Raw genomic sequence first — 16,898 nt, 5'->3', positions numbered from 1 at the left:
AAGTCAGGAGATACCAGTGGGCTTCAAGGCAGGGAAGGGCACTGATGACAGAGACAAAACAAAGTGCATGCAGAAAATCTCACTTTTGAGGATTGGAGCCCTCATACCTCCCTGACAAAGAAAATACTGATATTTAAATCCATTCATCATCAACACACCATATCACAACTGAAGACAAATTTGTTTTACCTTTTGATGCCCTGGACTTTCCATGAGTTGTTGTTTTAATTTAATCTCTTTCTCTGTTATCTCTCTCATTTTAAGGTTCACCTAAAAGAGAAAAATGAATTAAAATACAACTGAGTATCTTTCCACAAGTGTCCTCCTTGCTTCTGTTACTTTAATAATAAATTCATGCTACAAACATAAAAAGTTCATAGAAAAGCATGGCCCAGCAGTTTTCTAGACCAAATCTCAGTCAGAAGGAGCTGAAATCACAATCCTGGGTTTGCAAGGACACGTTCCCTTTGGAATGTGACTCCTGTCACTCAAAAGAATTAGAGTAACTTGGAAAAATTCCAGCACCTTTGTTAAATGTTCCATCCAGTCAGAGTTAAGTCCATCCTGTTATTTAGCATGAAACAGTGCTTCCTTCACCTAAAAAAACCCCACCAACCAAAAAAACACCTCATAGCAACTCCTCTGAGAATAAAGAATCCATTTTTTAAAGTTTTTGTGAGTTAGCTCCTGATTATCTTCTTTATTTTTAAATTTACCAGCTTTATCCTTCCCTAAGAAAAACAAGTAGAAAGGATGCTAGAAAGTAGATACTTGCTAAAGTAGAAGGGATGGTAGAAATGCACAAGTAAGAAAGGAAGACACACACCAGAATCCATTTTAAAAATCTGAAAGGCGACAAGAAAAGACAGGCAAGCTTTTCCAAAGTCAATTTTACCTTGTTAATCCAGAAAACCATGGCATCCTCCAAATCATAGGGCAGTTCTTTTGAGGCACTGAATGTAGAGAAACGCTTGACACTGGCAACCACCTTCTCAATGCTGATCATTTCTACAGTGTAGGCCATCATAAGGGCATCAATCATTGCCATATGAGAACTCTGCAAGAGGAAAACAGAGAGGATTGGAAAATAAAATCCCTTTTGAAAAGGTACCTTCTAACTGTATTTAAACCAAAACATCGCTAAGGTTAACGACCCAGAAATTAAAATAGCAAATGGAGTGAAGAGCTCTTAACTAGCGTTAAATAAAAAGCAGATGATTAGGTGGATTTAATTAAGCGAACCATTTTGATTGGTGCAGAGGCCAGATCAGACTCAGCCACAGGTGTATCATCGCTCTCCATGACGTAAATCCCCTTGCGAGCCAGCGCCTGGATGACGGACTGGTGTCCCTGCAGAGCTGCCACCTGGTCCCCCTTGAGGATGAGGCTGCACACGCGGCAGTAGAGCTCGCTGGAGAGCAGCAGCTTGATCACCGGGGGCTTGATGTGCTCCTGCTCGTACTGGTCGATGTAGAACGGGTCCTTCAGCTCCTCCGGGACGTTGTCTGCAAGGGCAGAGAGAGCAGCGACACTGCAGCGTCACCAGCAGTGGGATTCACATTTTATTTGGGATTTTCCTGTTAGGTCACAGGTTAAAACGGGTGTCAGATTGCAGAGGAGGGCATATGTGGCCCGAAGTTTGGAGTCCAAAGGCCGACGCCCCTCTGCAATTCCTGGCCAGCGCCCTTCAGCGTCTGAGGGCCTGGGGCTGTGCTGGCTGCGCCTGGCTCACACCGCTGGTATTGGGGAGGAACGGAGCTGACCATTTCCCGGGGGTTAAACATCGGTTTATTGAAGGTGTTGCAGGATCCAAACACGGGGAAACCAAGCGGGAAAAAGTATCTCCATAGGGGGTGAAACAGGATTATAAAGGAGGGGTGCAGAGGGGGGCATATGTGGCCCGAAGTTTAGAGTCCGGCTGCTGAGGGCGAAAGGCCGACGCCCCTCTGCAATTCCTGGCCAGCTCCCTTCGGCGTCTGAGGGCCTCGGGCTGTGCTGGCTGCGGACTGGCTCACACCGCTGGTATTGGGGAGGAACGGAGCTGACCATTTCCCGGGGGTTAAACATCGGTTTATTGAAGGTGTTGCAGGATCCAAACACGGGGAAACCAACTGGGAAGAAGTTCATCCATAGGGGGTGAAACAGGATTATAAAGGAGGGGGGTGGGTACAGGCGGAACCAATCGGGAAAGGTGAGGGGATGAACTTCACAGAACTGACACTCCATGGAGACCAATAATCAAAAGGTAAAGGAGGTGTCCTGTCGGATCTCAGGATCTCAGTCCTGAGGTGCCGAGCCACCGAGACCACCCTTGGGGGGCTCGGGAGTCCTGGAATGTTGCCAGAAGTGTCTGGTGGCTGGACTTTGACCCTACACAGGAGACGACAAGGATGAGGGCTTCACCGGGGTGAATGGTGAAGGGATTAGTTAATTAGAGGGTGAGACACAGGGTTTAGGATTTCTGTACAGGGGGGTTTAGAGAAGTAAGATGGAGGAATTGGGGCGTGTCCTGTCCTTCTTCTTCTTCTTCTTCTCCTCCATCTTCTTTGGTGATGGTGGCACTTTTGGATTGGTTATTACTGAAAGTGCACCGGGTAATAAGAATAAATGGTATTGGGGAAAAATGATAAATATTGTACACGTAACCATGGGTATAAAGATAGGTGGCGGCCTGGAGGGCGGCTCAGTGTGCTCATGGCTGGCTGCTGAGCAGACCTCTGTCGGGCTGAAAGAACATCTTTTAGATAAACAATTAATAAACATAAAAACCGAAAGAACTGAAGCCTCTTCTCGTCCTTTGATACGCGGGCTGCCCCAAGGCCACTCCGGGCCTTTCCAGGCCCTTCAAACAGCCGAAAACCCGACAGTGTCCTGGGACCCCAGCCAGCCACCATCTCCAGAGAGGAGAAGGTTCTCAAAACCTGGGAGGAGAAAGGGAGTGATTGACTGGACAGGGAGGAAACAACTTTCACTTATAAGGGAAACCAGGGGAGGAGCAATTACATATCGGCAACTATGAATAGCGGTTACTATTGCAACTTAGCTGACAGGCTAACGGTGGCGGGAAAAACTGGGGGAACGAAACCATTTTACACATAATAGGGGAGAACAATACATAAATTGGGGGAATAACACAAGAAACTTAACAACACACTACCACAGTGTTGCGGGATCTAAACACGGGGAAACCAACCGGGAAAAAGTTCATCCATAGGGGGTGAAACAGGATTATAAAGGAGGGGGGTGGGTACAGGTGGAACCAATCGGGAAAGGTGAGGGGATGAACTTCACAGAACTGACACTCCATGGAGACCAATAATCAAAAGGTAAAGGAGGTGTCCTGGGACCCCAGCCAGCCACCATCTCCAGAGAGGAGAAGGTTCTCAAAACCTGGGAGGAGAAAGGGGGTGATTGACTGGGCCCAGGGAAGAAACAACTTTCACTTATAAGGGAAACCAGGGGAGGAGCAATTACACATCGGCAACTATGAATAGCGGTTACCATAGCAACTTAGCTGACAGGCTAGCAGTGGCGGGAAAAACTGGGGGAACGAAACCATTTTACACATAATAGGGGAGAACAATACATAAATTGGGGGAATAACACAAGAAACTTAACAACACACTACAACATCAGATGGGCAAGGTTTATCCAGATCTTCACAGCAAAATCCCAAAGCATCCGTGCACAGCAAGGCTCCGTCACCAACAGGGTCTCTAAACCAAGGCACCAATTTCTTAATGAATTTTGGCCATTCAGAAAGAAAAGACCAAAATAGCTGCCTAAAACCTTGAACATTTCACAAACCAACCAGCTAATTATCTATTTTCTGTCAAGAGCATTAATCAAACTCTTGTAGCATTCAGCTTTTAAATAATTCAAGCCTAGGAAGCAAAACCACTCCATTTGGAATAAGCAGGAACTTTAAACCAAGTCTAAAATGGAACTTCTTCTGCCTTGGCCCAATTTCCACAAGTTGTGTGATGATTTTATCAAACTGATCCTGGACCCTGAGTGTAGTAACTCAGAAGAAGCCAAAATTAGCAACACAGAGGGCCTCACCCTTGCACACCACCAGCCATAAACACATTTTTACTACTCCCAGCACAGCTCAGAGCTGTGGAGAGAAAGGCACTAACAACAACCAATATTCCAATCACTCTAAATATGTCCAAGACATCTCAAATCCATCCCTTGCTCTATATCCCAAAATAAATCCTTCTCCTCATGTTGGGTAATCAGGCTGGAAGCTATTGATCTTTATAACAACTGAGCAGGAATAATGAGAGTCTGCAGCTCCAAGAAAAATATTTTCTAGCCTCAAGTGTATTGTCTTAATAGAAGCCTGACATTTCCTAAATTTCAAACATAAAATTCTATCTGATGCTATCCAGTCACTCTGAATATCTTTCCCCAAAGTCACTTAAACAATTCATTTTAAATATATACATCTACACTTAAAAGAATTATTAATTTGGCAGCATATTTACTTTTCATTCAGCTCATTTCCAGAATAATTAAATTTGGCCATTCCAAGAAACTCCTACCCATACACTGAGCTGCAAAATAAGGCACACAATAATTAATTCTGCAGAGCACTTGATGTTCATGAAGAGGGATGGAGACAGAGCGTTATTGCATGAGCCACATCTCACTTAGATAAAAATATGCAGAAACCAGTGTTGTCTAACAGCTCCTGTCAGTCAGACAGTGCTGGTCCTTTTGCAAAATGGGAAGGAAGTTAAAAAATCTTTCTGAATTTTTTAAGAATTGAGATTATTATTTTTCCTTTCTGTGATGCAAAATGTGACTTTCCACTGAAGGTGGTGGGAAGAGACAAAATAAAACCCACTGGCAGCATCTAAGTAGCATTTGTTAACATGGATGTCCATTTTTAGTGAAACACATCGTAAATTCAGATATTTTTAATCTTCTTAACATTAGTCAACCTGACCTAAAATCAAAGGCTGTTGAAAGCTCATTCCAGTTAATGGCCATTCCCATTTCCAGATAGAGAACTCAAGCTTCCATTTCTAAAGAGTGAGAAAAAATGCAAAAATCCAAATGCAAAGCAGCTCATATAATTCAACATTTTAGTTCATCACAAGCAGCTACACCTTTAACAACCAAAGACAGGTTGCTTTGTACTAGAATTATTTGTGAAAGGAAATAATCCAAGCTCATAAAATATCCATGAGGTTGTACATCTCTGGCAGAGCATCAGCACCACTCCGAAATTTAAAGGCTTTTTTTAAAACAACACCAAAAAAAAATGCAAATTCCAAAAAGTCTGCAATCTGAAGCATTGGATGAGGGGTTTTGTTCCAACACCTGCTCTCCCCCAGCTCAGGAACTGAGGCTGGAACTGGGCTGGAATGGTGGAAAAAGAGCCCTGAAACCTCTCCTGCCCCTCAGGCTGGATTTTCCTGGGGATTTTCCCTTCTCCACAAGGGAGAGAGACTGGGATTATTTTATAGAAAGGAAAAAGGATTCTCTGCAGTCCTGACACGCCCAGCAGGGCAGCAATCCATGGGATTGGGGTCTCACACACGTTACTGACACAGGAGAGGCCATGGAACTGAGCCCCCTGGCAGGGGCAGGCAGAGCTCCCACAGCCATTTCTGATTAAAGCAGCTCCATTTCAATGATTTTTAAAAGCCTTTTCTAGCACTAAATGGATCTAGTTCTTAGTGAGGAGATTCCATGTCACAGAAATCAATATGTTAAAAAAACCACAAACCCAAACAAACAATCCAGAACACACAAACAAAAAAGAAGGGAAAAAACCCCAACTTGTATCGTGTCATTCAATCTCAAAGTCCAGTCAACCTGAAATCTTTTTCTTTTATATTAAAGAATCCTCTAATTTTATGTTTCTGATCTCCATATAAGTGCTTAAGGACTGAATGGATTTGGATTGACCAGGATTAAGGGTAGGGCTGGGTGGGAAGAACTTTTAGTACCAGGATTAATAATTTCACTTCCTACTATCCCAGGAAGTTATTCATCAACATTAATCCTCTCATAATTGCAATTTATTTCAGTGTAAACACTTGCCCAGGTTTACTTTTCACATTAGTAATGTCTGTCACACATAGGAACAGTCCTGTAGCTGATTTATGTCCTGACTAATGATCCACAAAAAAATTAAGATATAAAAAGCCTAAGAGTGACAATACTTTACTATTTCAAATTTATTTCATGCTGGACATAGTGACAGGCACAAATAGCCTAAGAGTGACAATACTAACTTTACAATTTCAAATTTATTTCATGCTGGACATAGTGACAGGCACAAATAAAAGAGAAATAAATGGCAGGAAACTTGTAATGAAAACAGGATGCTAAATAAGTGTATAATTCTGAGTTGGGGAACTCCCAAACAGAATTGATGTCTGTACTCAATGCAGTTCTCTCAAAAGGGGTAACACAAAACAGACCAAAAAAGAGCTTTAATTGAGAGGTGTCTTCAATATTTGAAATCTGCATCTGAAAGTGCAACTGAAGACACTGATCTTACCTTTCACTCCTTTCATTATCCTTACCTGCAGCACCCAGGGCTGCTCCTTCTCCAATCCCCTTAAAAATGACAAAATTCCCACCCTGCCAGGAATCCCAGGAATCCCCTGTCACTTTTAGAACAATTACACCCCATCAGATTTACCAGTGCTAATTAAATCACACACCATGGCCACAAAGCAGCCCCTGATATCATGGGTGCCTTTTCTCCTCACTTTTTATGGACCAGACAAACCAAAGGTGTCCCAGGTTTTGTGCTTGTGTCACTACAGAATGTACCAATGCTCTTTTGGAAGAAAATGTCCCAGGATTTCCAAGCCCCAGTTTCTATCAGCATCTTTTCCAGCACCTTCTTTCCATGACCTATAACTGAACTTGGAGCTTAGAAAAGTTCTGTTCATTAAAAATTGAGTTTTTAAATATTTATGCCTTGGATTTTGGAGAAAATCAACACAAAAAATTAACTTCTGAGAAATTAACACCTAAGCTGTAGCTAGAAAAGTTTCTGCTTCAGCAGTTTAACAAATCATACTAAAAGAAATGAAATTAAATCATGTCCTTACTTTTTGCTTATAAAAAGCCTCCAATAGAAATTTTTCATTCAGCCATTCTTTTGGCCAGCTCCATGGTATCAATGGGTTCTAGTATCTCAAAAACTGCCAGCTCTGGGTATAAATCTTCAAGTACAAAAAAATCCTTGAGAGGATTACAAAAATAACTTAACTTACAACAACTGTCAGAGACACAATTATTGCCAGACTCCCTTTGCTTCAGGGGAGATTTCTTTATCATCTCCCTTACAAAAACCTGTTCAAAGACAAGCACCAGATTCTGACTTGATAAAGAAAAATACAGTAATGTGAACAAATTTGACTTATCCCTTGAACTGAGGGGTGGATCCAGCCCAGATGTTATTTTACCTGCAGAAGCACGAAGAACTGGTTTCACCTGGAAAGGGAGCCAAGCTGTCCTGGTAAACAGCACGGAGCTCATTCACATTCTGAGGAGGATTTCATCAGTATCAGTGTCTGTTCCCAGAATTATTCAGCACTGCTGAATGGCCAGGCTGAGCACTAACTCCACCTTCTCAGCACTAAAACCACCAGAATATAAATATTTTGTGTTGGTTCTCATTACAGCACTGAATTTTAAAGCCTGTAAGTGATCTGGAACAAGACACACGAAGATTTACATACAACAGGCAAGAAAACCCCAAGCTAAAGGCTTTGCAAACTGCTGGGAGAGTGACTGCACTTATTACCATATCTTTTGATCAAGGATAAAGCCACAATCCTGGATAAAGCAGAAGAAACAAAATAATAATTATGGGATCCTTCACCCCTGTAAACTTCACACAATAACACTCAGTGTTTATCAAACAGGAGCTATTCAAAAAACAAAAGTTGAACTGTTAATATTTGCTAAACACAACAGCTTTCTTAAAAGGATTTTTACTATGAGCCTGACAAAAGACAAGCAGGGAATGCAGGGATTTAGGGAATTTAGCCCAGGAAACATCCTCACACTGCCTCTACCAGCTGGTAACTGTGGGGAGCTATTACAGCACTGCAAAACCTTGTTTAGCAAGCAAATTCTAAGTATTGAAAGACCAAAAAAAACCAAACCTGCATTTCCCCTCCAATGCATTCCATTAGTCCTCAGCTCTCCTGCCTGCATCTTGCCAAAGGTTTCAGGCTACTGTCAGCATTAAGTCTGGAAACTATGTAAAGCTCCCAGCCCTGATAAATAAGTAAAACCCATCAGGTCCCTTTTGAAAAATCCCAATTTTGCACATTGTTTTACAGAACCAACAATATCTACTATGGAAAGGTTGGAACACTGAGGCACTTCCATATCCTTCAATACCTAAATTTTAATATTACAGCCATAATAATGGAAAACATAATTTCCACCCATAAATTAGTGCCACATTAAATCTGCTGAGAAATCAGGGTTTTTCATTGTCATTGCCCATTTTCCCAAGTGGAACCAAATGAAACCATCCTGAGTTTGTTCTTTCCAACTGCTGCTGCTCCAGTGGGGCTCAAGGGCCGTGTCCCCCTCCCAGTGCTGGGTGGCCTCATTCCTGCCTGGCAATCTGGATCATTCCAACACTGTGGAAAAGTGATCTCCCCATGGAGGGCTTGCCAAGGCTCCCCAGCCCTCCCACACTCACCCTCTGGCAGATGCAGTTCCCCACTCTCAGTGGCAGCTTTGCTCCTCAACCTTGTAAGCATCAGGAGTTCCAATTCCTTGAAGTGGCTGTTGGGCTCTCATCAAAGTTTGAGGATGAAAAAAGCTAATTCTGGTCTAATTAAACTCCATTTTCTCAAAGCACTGTCTCAGCCAAAGGGACTCAGAACCTTTCCAGATGTGCTCAGGGTGAGAGTGATCCGTGTCAGTACTCCCAGATTTATTTGGGGAGATGGATGACAGTGAATGGAGAAAACCCTTCCTCCAACCCATCCTTCCCCTCTGCCTTCTGGAACCCAGACAAGCTCCCTCTGGAGCCCATCTGTGCCAGCCAGGAGCTGCAGGTTTCCAGGAACAAATCATCCAGCCCAGCTCCTGTGCAAGAAGAGTTTGTGTAGAATTCTGGCAGTGTTTGTGTCACTGCTCTGTTGTTTGGCTACCAAAATTCTCTTTTCATGGCCAGAAGGTGAAAAAAAAAAATAAGGAGGATGCATCATCTTGTATTAGCAAATAAAACAAAGCCCAAACTAGGATTCAAAGTGTTTGTCATGCATGCTGCCAGTGATTTGTCCTTGAGGAAAAAAAACAAAGGATGAATGAAGAATTTTCCTATTTAAATGCCAGCTTAGAAGCTGAGAATTCAAATATCCTTTAACAGCAAAGAGGAAATACAGAGTTGCAGGTAGAACCTGCAGTGATGAATGACTTTCAGTAACAGTTTACACCAGCATCAAATTCCTGGTCTTGACCCTTTCCACTCTCCACCATGAGCTCAGCCTTACCTGAGCTCAGATGAAAATTAAATGCACCAGAATTTGAAGGATTAAAGCACAAAATTATGTCAATTCATAAATCCAAATCCAAAGAAAAATATTCATTCACGTGAAGGCCGTTATGGAAACCTGGTAAGATTTACTTCAGAACAGAAGTGTTTAAATGTTATAAACAGATAGGCTTTTTTTTTAACCAAATTAACCATAAACAAGTCTAAAATAATAAAAAGTCCTCAAACCCTTTAATAATAAAAAGTCCTCAAGTCTAAAATAATAAAAAGTCCTCAAGCCCTTTAATCTGCATAGTGAGATTTTAAATAATAAAATCACAACTGATTGTAGCTGCCCAAGACTCATTGAACATCATCCAATATCTTAAAACTAAAACACAACCCTGAGAGATGACAAGTAATGTGTTAAATTCAAGCATTATTCAAAATTATAATCACACAGGAAACCTTCTTAAACCCATCTCTCTATGAATTAAAGAGGCTTATAAATTTCTAGGGATTGTGCAATGCTATTCCAGCAGTAATGGCTAACATGTGACAGAGACTTGCAGGAGCCATTTCAAAAATCAAACTACATTTCCACGGACCACAGTCCTGCTAAGACACACACAGACACCAATGGGAAAAAAATGACTTTTTCCTATTGTTTGTGGCATTTAAATGTTGTTCTTTGCAATGTGAACAAGCCTAACTGCAAGGAGAATAACTGGCAGAGGCTGCTGCAGCCAGAGATCCCAGCTCTGCCATGGGAAAAGCTGATTCTTTTTGGCTTTTAGTCACAGGAGAGCCAAATACTTTTACAACCTGTGTTGTCAGGAGCATAAACAGACTTGCCATTAAGCAATTAACTGGTCCAAGAGGTTCAGACAGAGCCCTGGGTGCTGGAGCAGACACCACCCAGCAGCACGAGGCCACCGGGCTCTCTCTGCAGCGTAGGATCCGTGCCAGCCCCTGCCCGTTTAGGATCAGCTCTCCCTCGACACAAAGTCACAACATAAATAGTGCATCCCCAGGTCTGGAGCAGCTGTTTTATCAGGGATGGCTAAAAAGTTTCAGGAAATGTTACAAACAATTCCAGTAAGTGAGAAATATTTACATCAGGAAGGGCTGTTCTGTCCTTTTGAGTTATCAGTGCTCCACTGACACCCTCCCAAATTCCCACATTTTCAGACATCATCTGATCCGTGGGGTTTTTTTGCCTCTTGTTGCTTGTAAATCCCATGATTTTTTTTTTTTTGCCCAAAATCACCAAGATGAGGGAGACACTGACAGGGCTGGAAATGTTTAAGAAGAAAAATAATTGATAAAAATTATTCCAGCACGGATTAATATTTAATGGCAGGAATGGACCACTTTTCTTCAGCCTTGTCACCAAGTAAGCCAGTGCTAATCCATTAAGCATATTATGAGTTTGGAGAATTAGACTTAGATTAACAGGGCCACCTCATTTTCCAAAACAAGACTCTATACACGTTTTTATTATATCTTTTGTTCTGAGTATTGCATCCCATTTCTTCACAATGAAGCTACTTAAACTCCAGATGCAGCTTGTACAGCGAGACAGATCTAGTTCAAAACAAAAGAGCATATTTCAATAGCTGCCAGAAAGCACTGTACAAATATACTCCAAGAATATTTATTTTTCCACGTTTGACAGTAAAAGTTTATGGCAATGTGAGGGAAGGAAGAGCTCCTCTATCCCCTACAACCTGCTCTTTAATGTCACACTGCCCAAACTACACCTGCTCATTCAACATTTCTTTCCACAAAAGAAAAATGCTGGTGAACATAAACAGATTATTTTTCAGAACATTTTGAATGTAAAACCACAATCTGACAGAAAAATGAAGTCCTAAATGAGCATACAAAGGGTGTCAAGGTCCCAGCATCTGTTGGCCAAGACAAGCAGACAAGGAAGACCCTAAAGCCCGGAGGGACTTGGGGCCTGCAAGCAGTGACATAAAGCCCTGTGGAACAAAGTCTGCTTAGCTAAAGCAAGGATTTAAACATTTTGAGGCAGGCAGTTCTTGCCAAGCACCATCTGGGAGCATTCACCATTAGCTTTGCTGATTCAGGGCATCTCATACAGTCCCGTTATTCCTGTTTAAGGTATCAGCAAAGATACAGTATGACAGGAGAACAGGCTGCCATATTATTGATATTTAAAACAAAGCCAAATTTAATTACTCCTCAAACAGCAGGGGAGACAGAAAAAGCAAGAACAAAATCAAGAATGACTTCTTGACAGAGGTGATCTTACCTATTCCGTAGGCTTTAGCACAGATCCATTGTAGATTAGCAGCTATTTTTGCTCTGGCTGAATCATAGAGCTCCAAAGGGACAATCTCAACTGCACTATCTGTCAGAGCATCCATTTTTCTTCTGGTACTATCTCCACCCGCACAAACATCAACATCCACCATCTAAAACAAAAACAAAAGGCAGAGACTTTGACACGAGCCGACGATCCATTCTAAAGGCACACAGGAGAGGGGCTGGCCAGGCTGCACACAACAGGCCCGGCATCCTTCGGGATTTCCATCGGCAGGGCTGATGTAGCGATTCCAAAGCCGCTCGGAAATCAAAAGGCATCGGAGCCCGGGGCGAGCATCCCTTATTGTCAAGGGCAGGGCCTGGCTCGGCGAGCCCCGGGCCGAGGCAGCGGAGAAAGGCGCAGCCCCGTCACCTGCCGCTGGGATAAAGGGAGGATGGGGCTCCCCGAACAATGCGGGCAGGTACCGCCGCCCCCTCCCCGCCCGGGGCCGGGGCAGCACCTGCGGCTCCTTCCCCCGCCGCGCCCCCGAGAAGCAGCAGAGGCTCCGCGCCCGCACGCCCATGGCCGGCCCGAGCAGCACCGGGGGCCGGCGGCGCCCCCTCCCCGCATCCCCGCCCCACCCGGGCGGAGGAGGAGGCGGCGGCGGCGGCGGCGAGGGCGGGGGAGGCGGGGAGGGGGCGCAGCCCACCCGGCGCCGGCTCCGCGCAGGCCCCCGCCGAGCCCCCGCCGCCGCCGCTCCCCATCGCCCGCCGCGGCCTGCAGGCCCCGCCGCCTCACCTTGCCGCGCTACCGCCGCCTCATCCCCGGCGCGAGGAGGGGGCACGGCGGTGCCCGGAGCCCCGGCGGGGCGGGGGTGGGGAGGCTCGGCGGGCCCGGCGCCCGGTGCCGGTGAGAGAGGCACGGACGGAGCCGCCGCCGCCGCCGAGGGGCCGCGGCTGCCACAGCGCTCGGGGCCGCGCGCGCGCATGCGCCCGCCTTCCGCCCCGCGCGCGCGCCCGCGCCCTCTCTCCGACCCCCCCACCCCTCCCCGCCCGCCGCTCCCGCCGCTCCCGCCTCGCCCGGCCCGGGGCGCGCGCGCGCGCGCTCTCGGCGGGAAAAGGGAGAGGCGGGAGGGAGCGGGGAGGGGAAGCGGGAGCGCCTGCGCGTGCGCGCGCGCGAGGGGTGCCCGACCGCCCGCCGCCCGCGCGCGCGCGCCAGGCAACCGTTGCCATGGAGACCGCGCCCGGCCCGTGCGCGCGGGGAGCGCGGACCCGGCCCTAACGGCCCCGCCGCCCGCGCGGCCCCTCACGGAACCACGGCCCGTTACAGACACACAGCCCCTCCCAGACACACGGCCCCTCACGGAACCGGCGCCCGTTACAGACACACAGCCCGTTACAGATCCCCGAACCCTCACGGAACCACGGCCCCTCACGGACACACACCTCTGGCACACCCACGATCCTCATGGAGCCGCCCCACCTCACGCACACACAACCATCACAGTCCTCCTGCCCTCGCAGCTCTGCCTTCTACCCCATCTTGAGGCGCACGTGGTGACCAGGGCTGCTGGGGGAGCAGCGGGGTGCAGCCTGTGGGAGTTATGATGGAGAAAGAGCCTCTTTGGTTAAAAATGGGGTGAACGAGAGTGACTTGAGCTGTGCCCCACTCCTGTGACCTGTCAGGCAGGTCCTGGCCCTCCCAGGCCACAGCCCGAGGGAAATGTGGGGTCTGCAGGGGTTTGGGGGATCAGCTCCTGGGCAGGAGGTGGAATTGGGGCTGCTGAGCCCCCATCCCCATCCTCACCCTATGGAGTCACATCCCAGCCTTCCCTTTGGATCCAAGGAAGCACAGAAATGCCAAAGAAATTGCCTCCCCCCAAAAACCACCAGCTCTGGGAACCTTTAGGTGCCTGATGGATTCCTCTGTACCAAAGCAGTCATTTTATTAAGTGCAGGAAGGGTTGAAATTTCTCTCTGCTGTCAGCACAGCTCAATAAAACATTGGATTTGTATCAAAAAGCACCAGCAATACTTTTCTTCATGGTATTACAAATAATGTCCTTCAAGATTTGCTGAGTTACTCCCTGGTCACCATCAAAGGATGTCAGACAGTTTTTCAGGCCAAAACCTGACTTACACATCTTATGTTTCTTGGCAAAAAGAGAATTTCTTTCCCTGCTTTATGTCGTGATCTGTAACAACAGCAAGAAATGTGTGACAGGTTTAAGATGTGGTGTTTTTTTGCTGTTAGACACACTCTTGTCTCTCAGCCCCATCTCCCATTGTCCTGCTGTCTGCACAGCAAGCAGGGGTCACAGAGTCCTAGAATAGAATCATGGAATATCCTGAGCTGTAAGGAACCTACAGGATCAAGTTCTAGAGTTGAATTATGGAATATCCTGAGCTGGAAGCTACCCACAGCATCACTGAGTGCAGCCGTGTCCCCGCACAGACACCCAGCCATCCCCATGGCCTCCCTTGGATGCTCTCTGACAGCTTTAGATCCTGCTTATCTTGTGGTGCCCAAAGCTCTGTGCAGTTTTGGCCACCACTGTGTACCAGGCTCGTGATCAAAACCGGATCCTGCAGATTAGCTCACTTGACAAGAGACTTTTAGGGCTCGTCTGAAAAGTGAAGCTGCATGATTGAGCTTCGAGCCTTTAATGCCTGTGCTGGCCAGATGAATTATCTTCACATCCATCTACTGAAACCATGATTATAAGTTTAGCTGCACAACAGCGATAGCAGACTGACCTTATTCTACCTAATTTTGTTATGATTCTCATAAATTATTTTCCTGCTGCATGTAACTGGTAGATTATATGAATATTTCAGAATCATTAAAGATTCATTTGGGTCTGTTTTAAGATTTAACGTTCATTTCCCTGTGTCTTCTCAAAGTGCAAGGGGAGGGCATTCTTTGTTTGTGTCACCAGGAAATACAATCTGGTGTCCAAAGGTTATTCCAGCCTCCATCACTCTTCCATATTGCAGGACTGTGTGCAATTAAATTGTCTTTGCAAACAACCTGCTGGTTGTTTAATAATCTCTGTTCGAAGGGTTTGGTTTTCAACACAGTGGTTGCAGGCTGTCAGTTTGTGGGGTTATCATCAGAACAAGCTGCTCTTGTTTTTAGATTAAGCATTAAGGCCGACTCCAAATCCCCTTATATTTGAGAAGAATGTTTTCATTTTCCTGGTGGATTGGGCAATAGGAACAGAACAGCCCTTGGATTCCTGGGGCAGGTGACCTGTGTTGAGGGTGAAGGTGTAAGCGGGAGAAAACTGACCTGCATCTTCCTCTGACATATTTTTCCTTGAGGTAGAGAATGGATCCAATTGTTAAACTTATCAGGAACAAAAATATGCTCTGGGAAGGTGACAGAAAACCCTCACAAAACCAAGCCAGTATCACTGCAACTCCTGAAACTCTTGGAATAAAAAACGGAAAAAGTGCAAAGGGGAGTGCTCTCCTTTCCCAGGCCTCTGCTGCACGGAGGATCCTGGCCCTGGAATTCCCTCTTGCTCTGCCCCTTTTTCTCCTCTCTGCACCTCTTCCAGTCTGTGTGGAATGTGCTCCACTTCTTCCTCTGTGGTAATTCCCTCAAACTCTGCTATTGAGGCCATTTGCATGTCCTTAAGTGGAAGCCAAAATTGATGTTTTGGGAAACTTTCTGGGTGATGATGAAGTGGTTTGTCAAGAACTCGGCATCATCCCACACCAGCGTCCTCAAACTTGTCCTGGAGATAAAAAGCCTGCATTTAAAGTGGGAGGGTCACCAGTGCATTGCTGAGCGTGTTTGCCTTTTCCATGAGAAAATAAATGACTCTCCCATATTCAGCAGCAACAAATTCATCTGTAATTTGCGTGCTGCTTGTTTCTTTCTGTGCTCCAAGGCTTTTCTTCTGGAAGATGGTAATACATTGCTTTTGTACATGAAATAATTTTCCTATTAGTCTCCTGGATTCCTCACGCTCTGAGTGGGTGTACATGTGAACTGACACAACTTGTCTTCCAGCAGAGCTCTGAGGTTAATTACTGGCAGGCAATGCCTTTGAGAAATCACCATATTCACTCATGACACTCACTGCAGGTAGCAAAGCTGGACCCTCGTGCTTGTTTTCTGGATAAAAGCCTGGGATTTTGGTTTCTTCCACCTCACCTCAATTATCAATATTGAGAGACTACAAATAGAATAAGAGTATCAGTTCCCAGAATACCTGATGTCCCCAAGGACAGCAGATCTAAATTAATGCTGTAAAAAATAGTATCTTCTGTAAAAATATAAATGTGCTGTGGCCTGGGACTTACAGGCTGAAGATAGGTCCTGGGTATGTAGAGGAAGAGCTTCCATTCCTGGAACGGTTTGTGTTGGAAAGGACCTTAAAGATCATTTTGTTCCAAACCCCTGCAGTGGGAGGGACACCTTCCACTATCCCAGGTTTCTCCACGCCCCATCCAACCTGACCTGGAGCACTTCCAAGGATGGGCAGCCACAGCTTGTCCTCAGCAGCCAATAAAGGCAGCTGGCTCTCTCTGGGAAGAGATTTTTTGCCTTCAGTCTTGCCCAACAGCTGCTGCCTGTGCTCTGCAGAGCAGGCAGAGAAAACACTCAGATGAATGAACATTTCTATCTTTTATCCTTGCAAAATTTCCAAGACAGCCATGAGAGCTGGGGATGGCCCCAGCAGAGCAGCGAGCAGCTCATGCTCACTCACAGCCCTGGCTGCTTGCAGCTCTCTCCTCAGGGCCCTATTTTCAGCCTGGACTAATTTTGAACCCTGCTGTAGCTGCTTGCCTGTGCTTAGTTCTGCAGGGCCTCGTTTGCCCCGGTGCTGAGCACTTAATATCCCCAGCCAGGATTGACTTAGAGCCTGGGCACAGCCCGAGGTCACCGCGTGGGGCCAACACTGGCACTGCCTGGGGTCTGTCTCCTCTGTGCCCATCGGATTTGGTATCCTAAACATACCACAGAGATCAAAACAAAAGTTACATCTTACTAGAAATTCCAGAAAGAAAAGGAGATGTGGTCAAGTAGACATTTGAAATATCTCCTGACTGACAGGAGCCTGGGTCCCATCACACGAGGGGGAGTGGGAGGGCTGGCAGCCTCCTCATGCTCTTGCTGCTCTGACAGCTCCACGTG

At 45.9% G+C, this 16,898-nt stretch overlaps 1 protein-coding gene across 4 annotated transcripts in view; it reads right to left on the bottom strand.

The window, feature by feature from the left end:
* CAMSAP1 (calmodulin regulated spectrin associated protein 1) overlaps nt 1-16,898 on the bottom strand; it is a 33,978-nt gene that overhangs the window by 13,475 nt on the left and 3,605 nt on the right. For 2 of the 4 annotated variants that reach the window (XM_074556491.1, XM_074556493.1), the window contains exons 2-5: nt 11,757-11,919; nt 1,243-1,505; nt 896-1,057; nt 190-270 (exon numbers count right to left, since the gene is read on the bottom strand). In XM_074556491.1, coding sequence (XP_074412592.1) covers nt 190-270; nt 896-1,057; nt 1,243-1,505; nt 11,757-11,919 — 669 coding nt within the window. Of the gene's footprint in view, nt 1-189; nt 271-895; nt 1,058-1,242; nt 1,506-11,756; nt 11,920-12,270; nt 12,412-12,548; nt 12,908-16,898 lie in introns of those variants that run through there. The other 2 variants (XM_014271436.3, XM_026797024.2) reach the window with 2 other exon arrangements.

This window comes from Zonotrichia albicollis, chromosome 21 (assembly GCF_047830755.1).
Source record: "Zonotrichia albicollis isolate bZonAlb1 chromosome 21, bZonAlb1.hap1, whole genome shotgun sequence".
NCBI lineage: Eukaryota > Metazoa > Chordata > Aves > Passeriformes > Passerellidae > Zonotrichia > Zonotrichia albicollis.
The sequence above is the reverse complement of the archived record's forward strand: the minus strand, read 5'-3'. Positions and strand labels throughout refer to the sequence as shown.